At 46.4% G+C, this 18,479-nt stretch overlaps 1 protein-coding gene across 2 annotated transcripts in view; it reads right to left on the bottom strand.

Annotated features, from left to right (window-relative positions):
• The window catches only part of abcb4 (ATP-binding cassette, sub-family B (MDR/TAP), member 4), a 170,776-nt gene that overhangs the window by 45,680 nt on the left and 106,617 nt on the right, over positions 1 to 18,479 (bottom strand). For both annotated transcript variants that reach the window (XM_038797976.1, XM_038797977.1), the window contains exons 18-21: positions 16,554 to 16,658; positions 14,453 to 14,530; positions 9,236 to 9,319; positions 7,428 to 7,631 (exon numbers count right to left, since the gene is read on the bottom strand). In XM_038797976.1, coding sequence (XP_038653904.1) covers positions 7,428 to 7,631; positions 9,236 to 9,319; positions 14,453 to 14,530; positions 16,554 to 16,658 — 471 coding nt within the window. The remainder of the gene's footprint in view (positions 1 to 7,427; positions 7,632 to 9,235; positions 9,320 to 14,452; positions 14,531 to 16,553; positions 16,659 to 18,479) is intronic.

Below are 18,479 nucleotides of genomic sequence, written 5' to 3' on the forward strand. Positions count from 1 at the left end.
AACAGGCGGTGTTGGCCGACAATTGTCAAACCTTAACTAAGTCTGTCTGATCATCCGAGATTACCTCTGGGAGGCAGGGCATCGGTACTTTGGCAAGTAACGTGGGCAGCACGGCTGCACAGTGGTTAGCACTGTTGCTTCACAGAACCAGGGTCCCAGGTTTGATTCCCGGCTTGGGTCACTGTCCGGAGTCTGCAAGTTCTCCCTGTGTTTCCTTGGTTTTCTCTGGGTACTCCGGTTTCCTCCCACAAGTCTGGAAAGACGTGCTTGTTTGGTGAATCGGACATTCTGAATTCTCTCTGTGTACCCGAACAGGCGTCGGAATGTGGCGGCAAGGGGATTTTCACAGTAACCTCATTACAGTGTTAATGTAAGACTACTTGTGACAATGAAGATTACTATTATTAATATATTATTATTATTGAAAGCACCTTGGCAGTTGGTGGAGTGGCTGGAGCCCCAGAGGCTGCCTCCACCATTTTATCTGCTAACAAGCTTGGAGGTAGCCCTCGATTCTATCAACAAACTTCTGCTGTCCACCTTCTTTTCCCAAATTTTTCTGGACATTTCAATCATTTAGGATCCTTATCCCATTAATTATATGTGTTTTCAATAGAAATACCCCTGAAGCTGAGGGAAAGGGGCAAAATATGCAGTAGTCTAGCGGGAGCCACTTTGTGCACGTCTTCACCCGACATAACACCACTGGAAATCCTTCAGCCAGAATTAATCTCAAGCACAGTATTTATATGTTTGAGCATTTGGATATGGGAGCTCAGTAGCCCTCTGGGGCCATGCACTTCAAAGTGTATTGCACTTTTGTGCAGGGACGTCAGAAGTACATTCCTACAGACTCTGACAATTCTTGTAATCTGCTCTGCACATTTTCAAATGACATCATTGTGGTGATATGCATCACTGTAAATACACAAGGGGTTAATGTAAATACACATAGACTAGATAAACACTAGAGGGAGCACCAGAGACATGACACACAGACATTCAACCAATTGGTCAGTAAGATAGGACACGACCAATGGGCATTCACGACATACCCAGAGATGACACTACCACAGGGGGGCATTACACCAACCCATATATAAGGACACAGCACACATGATCTTCCTCTTTCCAGTGAGACACTTAGTGAGTACACAAGGTTGATTGAAATACATCACACCCACCACGTGGATTGTAGCAGACTGGTTAGATAGTCTGAGTAGCTATAGCAGGATTAACAGGAGAGTCGAATCCAAGTAGGAGAATCGTTAACAGTTTAATAAATGTGTTAATGCTATCTCCAAGTCTGAACCTTCCTTTCTCAGAGTGCACATCAAGGAAGCAGCTTATGTTACGTCAAGAGCATAACAAAACATGGTACCAGAGAATGGCTGTTTAAATCCATATAGTTTCAACTTAGCTAACAGTGACAACCAGCAAAAGCACCCAGGCAAGATGTTCGAGATTCCGGTTCCACAGCAGCTCAGGTGCCACGGCAATCTCAGTGCAAACTAGCGTGCATTCAGGCAAAGGTTTGAGATCTTCCTGGTAGCAGCCGACCTACATGACATGGCCGATACTGAAAAGACAGAGCTTCTGCTCACCATCACGGGTGCAAGAGCAGAAGAAATCTTCAAAACATTCAAGTTCTCCAAAGGGCAAGACAAGAGTGAATTCCCGACAGTCCTGGAAAAGTTCGAACGATACTGCAAGGAAAAGACAAAGAAACCAACAGAAAACGGTAAAAGAGGCGCCAATACTAACCACGAGGCCGGGTTGGGAGAGCAGCGAACGACAATTTTGATTGGTGGCCATCTTGGAAAAGATGCCGCACATGCGCAGTTGAGAGAAATGTGCAAAGTAAAGGAACAGCGATCCTCACTTAAAGGGGAAATGTCCCAAAACACGAAGAAAAATGATAAAGCCTCAAAACCAGATTCTTTCACCTGGAACGACATCACAATGCCTGAAATTCGACCAGCAGTTGAAAGTAACCTCCACAGAACCCTGCAACAAGCAGTTAGCACCGCCCAAAGAGATGATACAGTCCTTGAAGACTATGACTCAGACCTTGAATTCTACTTTAGACATCGTGAGCTCAATGCCAGCTCCGACACAAAACATGATGATATGGTCCTAGAAGACTGCGACTCAGACGATTATTTCATTATTGGAGATGGCGACCCCAGTACCAAATCCAAACCGCAACGAGATGTGTTCTACAGTGAAGAATCCGACACAGATGTGGATGTGTTCTTCGGATTTGAGGATCTTCAGCCCAGCATATATGACATTCTGACTCGTGAGTGCAGGATTATGCTGCGGCCTGATGCCAAGAGACAGAGAGCGGTACAAGCCCACAGAGAGCGGCCTGCTACCACACAGAGAGTGGACCACGCACCACGAAGGGTCCCAGCCTCCACACAGAAAGCGATGAAAGACTCCACAGCGAGACAACTGCACGTCGCCACACAGAAAGTGACTCCAGTGACACAAGCTTCCCCAGCGAGCTCGTGGACAGACTCGACGATAGAACGCAAGACTCCAGAGCGCAGTCTTTGCATGAACAAGAAGTGACTCGAGTGACACAAGCCTCCACAGCGAGCTCGTGGATGGACTCCACGATGGAAGGAACGCAAGACTCCAGAGCGCAGTCCTTGCATGAACAAGACCATGAGGGTCTAGCAACCTCCTCTGAGCAACCAGCAGCAGATGATGCAGGTCTGCCACGCTCAAGTGAACATCAAGCAGACTATGGCAATCTACCACGCTCAAGTGAACATCAAGCAGACTATGACAGTCTACCGCGCTCAACCAAGAAGACACTGAGGCTCTACCCACTGTATGTGCGACAAGTGATGACGGCATCCCACTTCCCATACCAGATGTGCAATGTGACAGACCTCAGCTAGAATGTACAGAGGCACTCAACAATCACAGTGAGACTATTGGTGACTCCGGTGACACCACATTACTTCAAACCTCATTCGCTCGAGCCTCTCCACAAGCAAATGCATTCCTGAATGTTTTGACTCCAGATGGGGAGCATCACGAAATTTCAGAAGATTCAAGTGAACCTAAAATGACTCCAGATGGGGAGCATCCACAAGCCAAAACTGACTCAGGTGAAACAGACCAGACTCCAGATGGGGAGAATCGACAAGCCAAAGCTGATTCAAGTAAGCCGGACATGACTCCAGACAGGGAGCACCGCAAACTCGGTGACGCTCAAGGAAATAGCAGATGCCACAAGGAAACAGCAGATGCCACAAAGGACGCTGACATGAGTAACTGTGTGAAGGACTCGTATTATCCACAGAGTGTGGTCATTGAGCGCAGCAAACATGACAACAAAACCAACCAACACAACAACAACATCAAAGATAATAACAAGAAGCATACCAAAGGCAACAACGTCGACAACAAGCACGACAAAAACAACAACACTGGAACTACAACTGGTATGACATGGTACAACTCTGCAAATGCGGGACACTGTTACTGCTCAGCTCAGTACAATGACATACCATGGCAGGACGATGCATCTTACTAATTCACATTTGCTGCACTACCAACAGGCAACCTGGCTTTCAGAACAGATGCCATCTAGAATTGGTACCATAAGCATCGAAAGAAAGAGTCCAAATCAGTCAATAAAGTGATTTGAACACTTGAATACCTCCGACCAAACACCAGGACACTGACGGCGTTCACAAGAGAATGACAATGTCACCTTTGACACTTTCATACCAGACCATATAAATTCATGAATTTTGGACTCATAATTTTTATTTTGTATTGTCTTATCCTCAAAGTCATCGCAACTATTATTTGGTCCTGTAAACTATTGTATAGTCATCACAGTCATCATAACATGTACATAGCATCACTTATCTACCTGCTTTTGTTCAATTTTCTTTAACACTGTACAGAAAATATGTAACACGTAAAAAGGGGTGATGTGGTGATATGCATAGCTGTAAATACACAAGGGGTTAATGTAAATATACGTAGACTAGATAAACACTAGAGGGAGCACCAGAGACATGACACACAGACATTCAACCAATAGGTCAGTAAGATAGGACAAGACCAATGGGCAGTCACGAGGTGACACTACCACAGGGGGGGCATTACACCAACCCATATATAAGGACACAGTACACATGATCTTCCTCTTTCCAGTGGAGACACTTAGTGAGTACACAAGGTTGATTGAAACACATCCCACCCACCACGTGGATTGTAGCAGACTGGTTAGATAGTCTGAGTAGATATAGCAGGATTAACAGGAGAGTCGAATCCAAGTAAAAGAATAGTTAACAGTTTAATAAATGTGTTAAAGCTATCTCCAAGTCTGAACCTTCCTTTGTCAGAGTGCACATCAAGGAAGCAGCTTATGCTACATCAAGAGCATAACAAAACAATCATGACTGCATTCATTCATTTCTTTTGAAGGCACGACCAGTGGGGATCAATTTGGGGAGATCAAGGGCCGAGATGAAGCGAATTGTAGGCCTCAATGGGCAGTGGGGGTGTGGGCTCTGGACATTAGTAGTGGATGATGGGCTGTCCAATTTTCAGATGTTGGCTATGCAAGCATGCTGGATCCTGCAGGCAAGCGAAGAAGCACTTACCTCCTGAACCAGCAGTCTCTTTCCTCATTTAGCTGGTGGGTTTCCTGAGGCCCAGAAAATTCTACCAATCAGGGTTAAATTTCAAATGGTGAACAAAATCAAGGCATCTTCACTATAATGTTTTAAGTGCCAACCTATCTCTGGGAATGGTCACCAATGTGACCTTGGTCCCGCCTCTATTAATAGCAGAAGTGGGTGGGATGAGGTTAGGATTTTTTAACATTTTAATTCCCACCCTCAACTGACCCAAACCCATTTATTTTAGGTTAATATTAACCCCCCCCCCCCCCCCCCCCCCCCCCACCACGTCCCGCTGTGTTTGTTTGTGTGCACCAGTGTAAAAGTTATTGCAATAGTCTCCTGTGGTTAACTTTTCATCAGAAAACAATATGTTGTTTACAGCTCTTGCTGCAAAAGCAAACATCAAAGGGAGCTTCTACAGATAAAACCAAATTTCCCACAGCTCATTCAGCTTATAGTCCTCCTAAGAAAGAAGATTTCCCATATAACTTTCAGGTAACCTAACCAGATCTTAAGACATTTGCTCAAGCCGTCCCTATAACTCTAAGAGGCAAATGATGAATTATCCTTCTTTTACTAATTCTTGTTGACTGTCTTCCTTGTAAAGAAACATCTCTCAATGAAGAGCTTCCAACATGAAAGTCAAATTTACGGCAAGCTGAGAGTTTAAAATGTTAAGTCAAAGGTTATGTGAGGAGAGGCAGAGATCATTATCACTTCCTAACCTTCTACAGAGCCAGGAGAGCAGATGAGGGAAAAGAACAAAATAAAAAACAACTTTGGGGAATGGACATGCCATAAGACAATGCCTAGGCTCTTGTATGGTTATTCACCTCCCAATGGGACAGTAATCAATTCTCAACTGTGTAAGCTGAGAAAACAAAACCAGTGCTCTCAGTCTTGCATTTATTCTCTAGCAGAGGAACTTTCTGCCAACTTGAAACACAGGAGAAGCCTGAGAATCACAAATGAACCAAAGTTTTGGTTCTAACCTCCTTTGACAGTAGGACACTAGGTTCAAGATAGCAAGAGGCTCACATGTGCCATGCACAACTGTAGCTAACAGGAAGGTTGTTAACCTGTTCAAAAGGTCCTTCAATCTTGTAGTGGATGGAATCCCAGTCACCAGACGCCAAGATCATTTTAAACCCCCAAAATGAGTGGGTTTAGGTTGGATGGAGAGCTAAAATTCTAACAATTTCAAACTAAAACACAAGTCACTTTGAACCTGTCCTCTTCCTGCAGGGTGAAAGGTGGGCCACTATTCGTTCTCAGTAGGTGGGTCAGTAATTGAAAGCAATCAATGAGGCTGTTTGCCTTGATTTTATCGAGTTCTCTATTTCCAAATACTGTTGTCTGTATTTTGCTGGCCTGCAGGTAAAACGAAGAGAAGAGCTGGATCCAAGTGCCTTTCCAGTGCTGTTCTTGGCCAGGGGGAATGGAAGTGTTCCCTCCGAGTTCAACAAAGTATCCTGGATCTCTGAGCCCACAAGATTACTGACGTCCCCCCCATCTGCCAACCCAACCCCCACATGCCCCACTGTTATCACCCCTCTCCACCTGTGATCTGTTCAACATCCACCCCCCCCCCAATCCAACCTCTACAATCCCCAACCGCCAATCTTTCCTGAACACCTATCCATGCCAATAATCAATCTCCCCACCCAGAAGTACCCCCCCCCCCCCTCCCACCAACTCCCCCACTATCACCATCACGCCCCCGCAAACCCTCCTTCCCCTACCACCACAGCTAAATATATTTGATCTTCAGGCTGTAACCTTTCCATCAGGCTATCAATCAGTCTGGTTGTTGGGTGGGGAATCGAAGCTGGGTTTCCCTGTCTATGATTCCTCTCACACGCCTCAGTAAATATTGGTGTCTTTGCATTTATTTCCAGGCTTTGGCAATGCACAGGTAAACCAGCCATTGTGTATAGCAGCAAATTACCAATGCACCTGCTATAATGGTGGGACTTGGTGTATGTGTATTGACACATCACTATCCTTGTTCTTCCACCATACCCCATCCTCAAAATTCCCATCCCTCCAAAAGATATAAAAATAATGACTCCCCTTTGGCTAGAATGTTAGCAGGGTTACCCGCCCATGTGAAGAATGCCTGCTTCTCAGACATTTAACAGCCAACTGGCTGCTATTAGGCTGAAGGCAGGATTTCCACACCTTTGGGAATGAGAGTCGAACCTCAGAGGGAGTGGTGGCCAGTTCCCATACTGCAGTTTGGCCATGATGAGCTGAGCTGCAGTGGATTGGAACTTTGTAATTGTTTGGAGATCGACGGCAGGAATCCACAAGGGGGGCATGGGGGCTAGAGTTTGAGATGCCATGGGAGGAGAGAAACCTAAGGATGGGGTTACCTATTAGAGCTGCCCTCCAATGGACTTGGGGAGAAGAGAGAGGGTATGGGCCACCCCCTACTGACCTACCTACCACCAGCCCACACAACTCTATCTAGTCACTTGATGTGTGTCTCTCCCTCTGTTGGTTAAATGCCAGTAGCGATGTGATGAAGCCCTTAAATGGGCATTGCTTTCACTTGAGAGCTTCTATTGGCCCACTGGCAGGCGGCCCACTCAATTTCACCCTGTCACCGACATAACTGCAGTGGGGACAGATAGGTGGTGACATTGCTCACTGAAGTCAACATGCTTTCCCGCCTTTAAACGCACTGGCAGTAGTGTGTGAAATTCAGTTCTAGATGCTCAAATTAAAATTCTATCAAATGTCTTTCCCCACCTTAAAATTACCCACCTTTCCAGATTTCTCAAGTTCTTCCTTGTCCTTGCTGGCATGTCCAGTGAGCATTCTCATTTGTATCAATCCTGCGAATGCCAGGATTGGCACAATGGCCAAGATCAATAATGCCAGCTGCCAGCCATAGATGAAGGAAATAATACATGCACATCCTAGATTGGCTACATTCTGTGCAATCAAACCAATTCTGACACCAGTAGCCTATGGTAAAGACATGAATGCAAGAAATTGTTCAGTAAAATTATATTTTTAGAATAAAAACTTAGCAATTCACTTTATTAGTTCTATTAAGTTAATTACTCGACTTTGAACAAACCTTTTATAGCATTCTGGAAACTAATTATAGAATTTATTAGGTTCTTGTTGCGCATTGTTTACAAAGTGCTTTGGTTGAGCTGATATCAATTAAAAATACAGTTAAATTACACTTGATGTCTATGTGAAACTTCTGTAAGTCACTCAAACCCTCAGTATTAGATAAGGAATTGCACATGAAGCAATGTTTATATTCTGTACAATAACCTTATATATTTGGTTACTTCCTTTAACAATGAACTAATTATTTGCCCTAATTGAGCCATCAACGAGCACAGAGTCAAAGTGTGCACTTGTCAGAAAGATATGCTGTGGGATTCTCAGTCGGCGGGATCCTCCTCTTTGGCGGCAGTGCACTCACGCCCGCGGATTTCCCGATGGCATGGGATGGTCACAATGGGAAACCCCATTGAAATGGAGGATCCCACTGCTGGCAGGGACGCACGGCACAGGACAACTGGACTGGCGGGACGGAGAATCCCGCCCATCGTCCATAAATTAAGATATTTCAATTACTTAAGAAAAGTGTTTAATTACAAAGTAATAATTATCTGAAAACTGAGCAACACGGTGGCGCAGTTGTTAGCACTGCTGCCTCGTGGCGCTGAGGTCCCTGGTTCGATCCCGGCCCTGGGTTACTGTCCGTGTGGAGTTTTCACATTCTCCCCGTGTTTGCGTGGGTTTCGCCCCCACAATCCAAAAGATGTGCGGGGTAGGTGGATTGGCCACACTAAATTGCCCCTTAATTGGAAAAAATGGGTACTCTAAATTTATATTAAAAAAATATAATTATCTGAAAGCCCACATCACCTTCCCTTCAAATATTTATGTAGGCAATAATATCCGATCATCTAACTATACAGAATTTGATATTGCCAAACAATGTTTTCTAATTATAAACGGGATTATCTAGAATCTTTTGCCTCTTAAATTACTGAGGTAATGCAATATTATGGGCAGCATGGTAGCATAGTGGTTAGCACTATGGTTTCACAGCGCCAGTGTCTCAGGTTCAATTCCCGACTTGGGTCACTGTGTGGAGTCTGCATGTTCTCCCAGTGTCGGTGTTAGTTTCCTCCAGTTTCTGTGCTCCAGTTTCCTCCCACAAGTCCAGAAAGACGTGCTTGTTGGACATTCTGAATTCTCTATATGTGTACTCCGAACAGGCGCGGAATGTGGCGACTAGGGGCTTTTCACAGTAACGTTATTGCATTGTTAATGTAAGCCTACTTGTGACAATAAAGATTGTTAAATTATTAAATTAAATTAAATTAAATATTCATTTGATTAAAGGACTAAACATTTTTCTCCTTAAATGGAGAAATAGCAAGGGAGTAACTGGATTTTATTTATAAGAGTCGATGGACTACATGGCCTCATGCTGTACTGTACCATTCTATGAATATAACATTATTTTTACAATAATGCAATGAGATTTCATCACAATTTCTGACTCCTGTGATGAATAAGGATGTTCAAAGTCTATTTACCCCCTTAACTTGAGATGCATCAGTCGCCAGTCTGGTTGTCAATGCTCCAGTGTTGTTCTTAGAATCATCAAACCAGCTAATATCCTAAAATAAATATATAACAAAATGAATTTGTTATGTTATGCACTTGGATGAGAAAAGGTCATCAGATGTATGTGCTGCGTGTCTTTTTGGCTGGGCTTGGCTGATATCCAATGTATTTTGGAGCATTAGACAGAATTCACCGCCTCACGATGCCACAAACTCAAACCATGATCGGGCGGAGTATTAGACGTCCGGCCTAAATTGAGGTCCACGCCCGGCACCGATTGTGGAGCCATGCCGGATCCGGTCCCTCGCTGGTGGCGATAACAAGGTATACATCCCCGTGCTGGAGGTAGCAAAACCACGGGCGCAATTCTCTGCTCCCCACGTGGCATGGGAGAAGCGTGGGAGGGCCACCCGACATTTTTTACGCCCCCCCCGGCGCCCCCGCGGTTCTCCACCCCTCTCGCAAAAATCGGCGCTTGCCGTTTTTCACGGCGAATGCCGATTCTCCGAGCCCGATGGGCTGAGCGGCCGGCCCTTCACGCCCGTTTCACCACGGCAGCAACCACACCTGGTCGCTGCATTCATGGATCGGGCGGCGGATGCCCGTTTGGGGCATCCAGGGGCCCGATTGGGACGGGAGCACCGCGACTGTGCTCCGGAGCGGACAGACCCGCGATCGGTGCCCACCGATCGTCGGGCCTGTGTCCAAAACGGATGCACTCTTTCCCCTCCGCCACCCGGCAAGATCAAGCCGCTACGTCTTGCCGGGCAGCGGTGGAGAAAGACGGCACCGCGCATGCGCGGATTCGCGTCGTCTGCGCGCTGATGTCATCCGCGCATGCGCGGGTTCCTGCGCATGCGCGTATGACATCTGCAAAGCGCCGTTTGGGTGTCATTTCCGGCGACTGAGGTCGCAGCCGGGAACGAAGGGGGTCCGCTCCTAGCCCCCCGGGTGGGGGTGAATTAGGTGCGGGGAGCGGGCCCCGAGGCCGTCGTGAACCTCGGCCGAGTTCACGACGGCCTCCGCGATTTTTGGAGCCAGCGGAGAATACCGCCCCACCATTGGCATGCATTTAAATGTATTCAGCGTGTTTGACCCACTATGCTCCGGACCTCTGATGCCCCGCCCCTCTCAGGCAGATGTCATGCAGGCGCGATATAATACAAGTATTTACAAACAGGAATTAAGTGTCATGGCTGCTGAGGGGGAGAGAGAAGGTAAGCAAAGGTTTCAAAACTGTTAAAAATTGTAGCGCTTGCTGGTTGGTGGCTGCCAGGGCTGTAGGGAGTAGCGGGGAGCGACTTGGTGACAGCTCTGTGGATTTGGGGTATACCCTTGGGATCGGGGTGGCCAGGCACAGGCCAGAATTGCTGCAGTATTTGTTTTAAATGCATACATTTGATACAAATCCCTGGCTGCTCATTGTGACTTGTAAATGTTCCCAGAGCCTCTGCTCATTTGGGAGCCCACTCAGGCCGTGCCTCTGGAAACCCTCTGACCCCAGCTGACACATCAACAGGTTGGCATGGCGAAGCTCAATCAGTGGCACACAAGGTACTTCCACTCCTCAGTGCCCTCATCAGAACCGCAGCCCCACTGCAGGGGAAGCAGGGGAATCGCAGAGCTCACCCCAAACAAAGGTCACATGCATCATGGCCTTTGGCAGCCTCCCTGGCACACGGCCCCGCTCAGCGCAGAGACCTCAACAGTAATACTATCAGCATGCTCACCCCTCGAGATGACCAGCTGTCTCCAAGCCCTGTCTGCCCACTATGCCCCTGCTCCCATCCATCCTGCCCCGGACAAATTGTCTCAACCTGTGTGACACACCCACGACCCACATCACACTGCTGCTACGCGCCCAGCAGCCAAACCTTTCCTGCCTTACCCCCATGTGTAGGACCTGCCCACACATAAGCTTTAAGCATGGAGGCGATTGGTGGCACATGGTGACCCTCTCCACTACACAACCAGATGCCACCCTGCTGTCGGGACAACATACGGCCACTCAATGAGGACAACAACAGTAGACCACACTGGGGAACCAGAACAGGGGCCGCAGAACGTATCACTGACATGGGCTGTGGCAGCCACCAGTATCCCTGTTGATAAGGGATGGGTGGTGAGGATTGAGGCTCCCCGGTGTCACTCACTGATGGTGCAATGTGGGAGAAAATCATAGAAGGGGGAACGGCTGAGGGATGGGGATGGGTTTGGGAGGCCTGTGGCGTGTGGTGCTGAAATGTAACTCAGGATCACCATGTAGTCTGTTGGTCCTGGATGGGCGAGGGAATACTCATTTTGTCTTTTCTTTCGCCCCTTGCTGAGAATGAATTTCAGAGTACAACTAGCAATGCTCGCTATCAACCTGGCCGCAGTTGCCATTACGGATGCATGGAGGATGGAGGCACAGGGCCTGCTTGGGGTTGACCCTGCACAAGACACGCCTGCCCCAGAACAGCAGAGGTCAGCTGGAGAGGCTTGAGTGCTGGCTGTCCAACAGTTTGGTATCGATATCCCTTTAGAGGTGCATCCACGCTGTGACGGATGCCTGATGCACCCGGGCATAAACTATATAAACCAGGCACACCAGGTTGCCGAGGCAGCAGGATTTATCACCATCACTGGCATGCCCCTGTCCAGGGGGTGATCAATGGCACACATGTCCCCCTACGTGCACCAACTCATCAGGGGTGCCCTTCATCAATTGGAAAGGCTTCCACTTCATGAATGTGCAGTTGGTGTGTGGCCATCAAGCCCATCATGCACGTCTGCGCCCAATACGCGGGCAGCGTGCACGACGCATCATCCTGGCACACTCGGCGGTTCCCAGCACCTTCATGCAGCTCCCTCGGCTGAGGGGTTGGCTCTTGGGAGACAAGGGAGTCCACGCAGAGGTCTTGGCTAATGACGCCTGTCCAAAGACCCCAGACCGACGTGGGGACCAATTATAACTGCACCTGGAGAGTCTCTAACATCATGCTGGCCTACTGTGCCCTGCACAACATTGCACAGCAGAGGGGGACATGCTGGAGGAGGAGGAGGAATGCCAGACCTCATCTTACCAGGAAGAAGCAGGCATAGAATACGGCCTGGCACAACAGGCCACCAGGAAACTAAGGAAATTCGGCATTTCCACATTAATTCTTACCAACTTTTAGATTGCACCATAGAAAGCATCCTATCTGGCTGCATCACAGCCTGGTATGGCAACTGCTCAGCCCAAGACCACAAGAAACTTCTGAGAGTCGTGAACACAGCCCAGTCCATCACATGAACCTGCCTCCCATCCATGGACTCCATCTACACCTCCCGCTGCCTGGGGAAAGTGGGCAGCATAATCAAAGACCCCTCCTGCCCGGCTTACTCACTCTTCCAACTTCTTCCATCGGGCAGGATATACAAATGTCTGAGAACACGCACAACCAGAGTCAAAAACAGCTTCTTTTCCGCTGTTACCAGACTCCTAAACGACTCTCTTGTGGACTGACCTGATTAACACTACACCCCTGTATGCTTCATCTGATGCTGGTGTGTAGCGCTAACAATTATACTCAAAGCCGAGAGACTAGTACAATAGAGGCTTTATTGCTGTACGATGTTGTCCCTCCATCTGCAACAGTAGACTAAGGGTCTGAGCAGCTCTCATACATTTATACATAAGCTCCCTGTGGGCGGAGCTAGCCGGTAGGGGCTTACCGGAGGAACCTGTATTACAGGTACAGGCATACATCCCCCTACTGCAGTACACATAACTACAGTGGTTATCTCACCACACGGTGCTTATGTAGTTGCATTGTGTACCTTGTGTTTCCCTATTATGTATTTTCTTTTATTTCCTTTTCTTTTCATGTACTTAATGCTTTTCTAGGGGCTTTTCACAGTAACTTCATTTCAAGCCTATATGTGACAATCAGCGATTTTCATTTCATATCATTCATGATCTGTTGAGCTGCTCACAGAAAAATACTTTTCACTGTACCTTGGTACATGTGACAATAAACAAATCCAATCCAATCCACATAGATGCCAACCTCTCACCTCAAGACTTGCCAACTAGGAGGCCTGGCCAACGGCAGCTCCACCACCCTGTCCCATCTCTCCATAATATCTCCCCCCCCCCCCCCCCCCCCCCTCTTCCAAGTGGTACCTTCTTCCCCATAGCCGGTCATATCCTCCTCTGTCCCTCCTCCCTTCACTGCACCACACGTGCTTCTCCTCCGTTCACTGCACCATCTGTCTCCCTCCTCCCTTTACTCCATCCCATCATCCCAGCTCTCCCTTCCCCCACCGAGGGTCCTACCAGCATACAACTGGCCCTTGGCAGGCAGTAACAATACGTCCTGTCCACAAGACAGAGGATGACGACAACTTACTGTGAAATGAGCTCTGAAAATCCTCATCGTTTGACACAGTCAGGATCATAACCCACTGATCGCCGGTGATCTCTGCATGTGTGCTGACTATGCCAGCTCACGGGTCCTTATATCCTTTGGGAGAGGTTGGGGGTGGGATGGGAGTGCAGTTCTAGGGATAGTGAGCTCACTGGTAAGCAGTCCTACAAGGGAGCCTCACACCTGGCCCCGTTCCCTGCCACCTCTGAGGGTAACCAGGTAGAACGTTCAATTGTATTGGAGGCCCTGCCCCGTGCCATCCTCCAACAACCACACCACCAACCTCCCTCAGATGTCCCCTCCCTCTAACCAGCACACCCTCTAGTCCCAGCCCAATGAACAAATAAAAAAGCTTGTCCACAAACCAAAAATAGTCAATAATGCTTGTCAACATTAATTACAGTAAAAGTTTTAAAATATGAAACCTTGCCATGTCACTGGAACTGTCAGAAAATGAAGATATTGCGTGCAATTTAACCATTAAAAAATCTATGTCGGGTTTTGCGCGCGTTCAGTAGGTTGTTTCGCGTTGGCTACAGCGCTGAGAAACATGCCGCTATTCAATGGCATGTTCCCGTTTTTTTGGCCTCGGGGAGTTTCTCGGGTAGACTCTTTAATCTCACGAGGCGTTTCGAGGTTGCAAACCCCGCAAGAGGCCTCTCAAGATTCAACAGCCTCTTCCCGACACATAGTCAGGTGCGACAAGGCCGCTAAATTGTGCCCATTCATCTATAAAATAGTTACGAAACATATCACTGCTGATTTAACTGAATTAATATGTATGGTTCTTACCTGTCTCATCATTGCCTTAAAAGCCAGGTATCGTAATCTCATTGTCAGTATCTCTCCAGATTTGCCAAATGTGAAACCCTAAAGAAAAATAACATAATGGACAACATTTTACCAAAAGAATAGCAGAACCACCGAAATAAATTTTGCAAAGAGTTAAAATGATCTGGGGTATTTTATTAAAGAAATGTGTCAAACAAAAAAGTGGACTGAGCATCGAATTTTTCAAAACTTGGATATGGCAGCGTGGAACTTCCTTTTGATAAAAGTCCAGGAACACGCACTTGTGCCTTATTCCTGCCTGTGCTATTTTTATGCAGGCATTGTTCTAAGTGGGTGAAAAGCCGTAGACAAAAAAAAAAGTAGCACGTAGAGGAATCTATAATGAACATGCTGAGCATTCCTCAAAATGTCAAATTGATTCCTGAATTCAACCGCACAAATCTCCAAGAAACCACCCAAATCTGGCATGAGTCCTTCGGCAAAGTACCAAACATTTAGAAAGTAAAGGTGACAGGGAAATGGAAGCATGGATGCTAGTGATGTGTCCTTGCTTGTTCCAGTAGCTTGTTCTGTCCGTCTGGATAACCCCATTCCTGAGCCTCTTTATATGGGACCGGTATAGAGTCCACTTTATCATTTCTCCAGCTGAGCAGACCAATAGGAATTTCAGGGCCATACCGCGTAATTCAGGCTCTCAAGATTTCCCATTTACAAAATTACTCAAAAAGGGAGAGAAGTATTTTGGATACTCAGCTATGATAGTTCTATTCCGCCTTCTTTTAATTCTCACCCTTCTCTTCCCACCATCTTATGAATTTCTGACATAGACGTGTCACCATCTATTAATGTGAAGTTTCTTCAGCAACTTTCAGTTGTTCTTTGATCCCAAGTAACAGGCCTTCTGTTACTTATGAGCTCCTTGCCATATTCCTGGAGCTCCTTTGTTTATTTATGAATCTATTTCTAATAATTTTGGACCACAACACATACATGGGGTTTTACGTTTGTATCTACATCAGCTGCCTAACCAAGCACCCAGAACAGCAGCCTTATTCCAAGAGAGAGGAGCCCCCTGACAATTTCTGATTAAAATATGCAAGGTAAGTTGCACACACGGAACGGGAGATGGGGTGGGGATCATAATCTTGGAGAATGAGATGAACTTGAGGCAGCAGTGGCTAATGTTGGGCAGTATTTTGAGCCCTCTATTAGCTATCAGCGAGAACACCGATGCAGACACGAAATCCTGGAGAAGTCGTGAAACGTCATTCTCGCCAGCGAATTCGCGTTTCCTGATTTTCTATGCCCCTCAGTTGAGGTACCAGCCAAGAAAGGTCTGGAACCTCATTTAAATACATCAACATCTATTTAGAGTGCCCTCCCGCCGGCACGTCCCTCTCATTGAATATTCATTGGGTGTCGGCATGACATCACGCCAGCGTGATTTATAAAATCGAGACTGGAGACCTCACCTCCGAAGGGGATATCGGAGCTGAGCGCTCAGGTCATCATTAGCATCCAGGGTGCCAATGGCAGAGCCGGCACAAGAGGGGATACAGGAACCCAGATAAATGAAGCCTGGAGCAAGAGTGTGGGGTTTCAGTCTCAGCATTCCATGGGGTGGGGGGTTTGCATGCAGGCCTTAGTGGCCTTTCATTGTTGTGGGTCTCTGGGTCTCAAGGGGTCTAGCAGCTACCGTGCAGATAGCGCTTCTCGGGTCCCTCTTGCTCGGCTTCTCGTGGTATGTCCACTGACGGATTGCCCTTTTGGAATGGCAACTAGAAGTGGGTGGATTTGGGTGAAATCACAGTGTCAATGCAGGATCCCTTTTAAAATGGAACGAGTTGCATCTCCAGTACTAATGGGGTTATGGGCCCCATTTTGAAGACCGTAACTCTCCATTAACATCTGGTGAAAGCAACGATTTTTCAGTGCTGTTTGCTTGTCTGGTTTTCCTCAATAACAAACTATATAAGGTCTGAGCAAGTTATTGCCTGGCTCTGTCCCTTCGGTGCATAATGTTATCTGAGTGCCTCAGTTGAATTGCTTTAATGCAATCCCTTCCAGCATCCTCTCTATTCAATGATTCATTAAACTTTACCTGGAGGAAAAATGTGATGAAGGAGATGCCTCCAATTGCCAGGAATAACAGGGAAAAAAGTGTACTCTGACGACGAACGTGTTCCATTTCCGTATTAGCAAAAACCTGCGTCGGGTAGAACAAATGCAATTCAACTGTGGTTATTACATAATATCAGATTTGGTAAATTTACTATTGCAAGATAAGGAAACAAACATTAGTGATTGATGTAAAAATAAACAACTCTTACTTTGTTAGGAAATTAATTCCTGTTTTAGATAATAGGGTTGATTTTCAGCTTACTGCCTGTACGCAAAACAATTGTTACAGATCTGCCCCCATTGTAGAAACCGTTTAAATTGAAATGATTTTGAGAACAAATTGAGCTGTTTTTAAAGGTGGCAAAGCTGCAATATTTGCCTTACACCTGGATAGCAAATCTCATTCACTGTGGTAAACATTCCTCCTCTTGCTATGTTTACAGACATAAGGATTCTTTGAAGCGTTCTTCTGCAATCTTGCTAAACTTAATAGAAAATAGTTATACATCGCGCATACAATCAGTGTTAGTACACTACGGTAGCACAGGGGTAGCACTATGGCTTCACAGCTCCAGGGTCCCAGGTTCAATTCCCGGCTTGGGTCATTGTCTGTGCGGAGTCTGCATGTTCTCCCCATATTTACATGGGATTCCTCCGGTTTCCTCCCACAAGTCCCAAAAGGTGTGCTGTTAGGTGATTTGGACATTCTGAATTCTCCCTCTGTGTACTCGAACAGGTGCCGGAATGTGGAAACTAGGGGCTTTTCACAGTAAATTCATTGCAGTATTAATGTAAGCCTACTTGTGACAATAAAGATTATTGTTATTACATCTGCTTCCGAGTGAGGAGCTTTTGGGTTCAAATCTCACTCCAGCATCTGAAGCGCACAATTGAGGATGACACGTCAGTACAGTCTGGAGACAGTGTGTGCTGTCAGAGATAATGGTTGGGATTCTCCCATTTTAAGATTAAGCGTGGTGGTGGGTTGCTCCTGCACTGCCTGTCCCATCGATCAGATTAGTCTTCTAGTATTTTGCCTAAATTCAGGCAACTATGAGATCAGTTCAAAGGCTATTGGAAAAGAGAAGCATGGGCAACCATAGTAATAATAGAAAATTCTTCAGCTATGTCAAAAATCAAGAGTCATTCAATGACTTTGTTGGGTCAATGAATAATGCACAAGGACAGAGTGCAGCAAGAGATGCTAAAAATATATTTTACATTTGTTTTCCTCTTGAAAATTAAGCTCAATTGACAGTTTTAAATGGTGCTTTTACGATTAAAATTATTAATATTTAAGACGGATGTCAATATCATCTTAGAATAAAAAAATCTAAAATATACCCGGCCCATGATAACAACCCAAAGGTCCTTAAGTGAATAGGAGAGGTGCTCTGCTTGTCTTTTGCCTAATAGCTATCTGGAATCTACAGCTGTTCCCTAGATTGGAAGAATGCTAATGTAATTTCAATTTTTAAGAAGGTTTTAAGGCATAAATCTATACGGTAGGATCATAGACAGCAGTCAGTCAGAAAGTCGGGGGTTTACATAATTCAGATTCCCCCAACATGTATTGGTTCTCTGCCCCTGGAGGCACAGCCTGATCTGCTTTGGAAAGTGGCGGTGGGTGTTGAGATGACATCGGTGGCCTTGGAGTGGTGGGATTGGAAGTCTTAGGGGTGGAAAAAAGGTGGTGGAGGGGCTAGCCATTTGCAGAGAATTCACAGGCAGATCCCTGGATCCATCCGGTAAATGTGATGGCGCTTACCTCCTGGATCCACCTTGCCTCGAGAAGCTATTGGTTTCCCGCACCTCAGGAAGCCAAGACATCCGAGGTTACATTTGAAAAGTAGAATGACAATGAGGCTCATGGTCTCATTATCGTATCTGAAGTTTCAGGGGTGCA

The sequence above is a fragment of the Scyliorhinus canicula genome, chromosome 5 (assembly GCF_902713615.1).
Source record: "Scyliorhinus canicula chromosome 5, sScyCan1.1, whole genome shotgun sequence".
NCBI classification, from domain to species: domain Eukaryota; kingdom Metazoa; phylum Chordata; class Chondrichthyes; order Carcharhiniformes; family Scyliorhinidae; genus Scyliorhinus; species Scyliorhinus canicula.